This window comes from Neofelis nebulosa, chromosome 10 (assembly GCF_028018385.1).
Source record: "Neofelis nebulosa isolate mNeoNeb1 chromosome 10, mNeoNeb1.pri, whole genome shotgun sequence".
Lineage (NCBI taxonomy): Eukaryota > Metazoa > Chordata > Mammalia > Carnivora > Felidae > Neofelis > Neofelis nebulosa.
The window spans coordinates 60,442,664-60,444,255 of record NC_080791.1 but is presented as its reverse complement, the minus strand read 5'-3'; the positions used below and the strand labels follow the sequence as shown (position 1 = coordinate 60,444,255).

General features: G+C 48.4%; 1 protein-coding gene across 1 annotated transcript; it reads right to left on the bottom strand.

Annotated features, from left to right (window-relative positions):
- Positions 1-286: 286 nt before the first annotated feature.
- On the bottom strand, positions 287-1,240 carry LOC131488580 (olfactory receptor 51H1-like). The gene has a single exon (XM_058690444.1). The coding sequence runs from the start codon at positions 1,238-1,240 to the stop codon at positions 287-289; it is 954 nt and encodes a 317-aa protein (XP_058546427.1).
- Positions 1,241-1,592: the final 352 nt, after the last annotated feature.

Genomic DNA, 1,592 nt, shown 5'->3' with positions numbered 1-1,592 from the left:
CTCAGTTGCTGTGGTTAGGTCCCCTAGGTAAGGAGATGTCACAGTATATGAGTCTGAAATAGTTTGGCTCTAATCAGAGCAATGAGAGGATTATCAAGGTGGTACTTAAATATACTTTTCAATGGTCTCAGTCCCCCAAAATTGTAATTATAGAAGCTAATAGTGCCCCCCACGAAATGCTCAGTAGTAAAAACTGAATCCCTGAACCCTCAAACATTAACTCTCCCCTGCCCCAAGACCCAGAGTGCCCCACAGGGGTCATGTACCATTGGATCCTTCTGCTCTTCTAAAAGACATCAACCCTTTTATGCTGGAAGTGCTTCAGGAGGCTCTGACGTATCTTCTTAGACTTGATACAGTAAACTATGGGGTTCATGATAGGCGGGACCAAGAAATGCAGGTTGGCCATGAGCACTGCCAGAGCAGGATAGCTGTGCTTCTCTACTCTGTGTAACACAGACAGCCCCAGTTTGGGCAAATAAAAGATGAGAACAACGCAGAGGTGTGAGACACATGTGTTGAGTGCCTTGAGCTGTTCCCCGGGTGATGCAATGCCCAGTACTGTTTGTAGGATCAGGGCATATGAGAGCACAATGAGGGACGAATCAAGGCCCAGTGAGAAGAGGATGGAGACCAGGCCAACCAAGCTGTTGATCTGGGTGTCTGAGCAGGCCAATCCCACAAGGTCACAGTGCAGGCAGTAGCAGTGAGAAAGTACACTGATCTGGGGGAAAAGCAGACGCCGCAGGAGGATGGGTCCTGGGAGGTTGAGCAGGACAGCCCTCACCAGGATGGCAGCCCCCACCTTGGCCATGGCTGAGTGGGTAAGAATTGTGGCATAGTGCAGAGGTTCCCGGATGGCAACAAAACGATCAAAGGCCATGGCCAGCAGCACACCAGATTCCACATAGGTGAAGGCATGGATGAAGAACATCTGCGCTGCACAGAGATCAAAGGGCAGCTCACGAGCACCCAGCCAGAAAAGCCACATCATGGTGGGAAAGGTAGAGGCACAGAGGCCTAGATCGGAGGCTGCCAACATGGACAGGAAGATGTACATGGGTTCACATAAGGCTGGATCCGTGCAGATCAGGAGAAGAATGATACCGTTACCCAGGATGGAAAACACACAGATGAGGTTGATGGGGATAGAAACCCAATAATGAGAGGCTTCCAGGCCTGGAAAGCCAGTGAGGAGGAAGGTAGAATGACCAGAAGTGCTGGTGTTGCAGGAGAACATAGTATTTCCATGAAGGAGTTGTCCGCCCTACAAGTAAGAGGCATTCATTTATTTGACCATCACTTATAAAGTCCCTACTAAGTGTGGGATGGAAAGGAAGAGCTGCCCCATAACCCTTTCTTAGGCCACGAAAAAACCTCATTCCTCTTAGGAGCCCCATTCCCCTCCATTTCCTGGCTAATTTAGTCTTCTCTTTGGATACAGTGACAATGAATACATTTTAAGAGTTGATTGATCTCTGCGTACTGCTTTAGCCACTGCATATCTTCTCTTGGACCTAGACAACCTCCTTTTTCCACTTAAGCTATACCCAAAGGTCAATCTCCAGGGTGAAGATTAAATAATGAAGAAA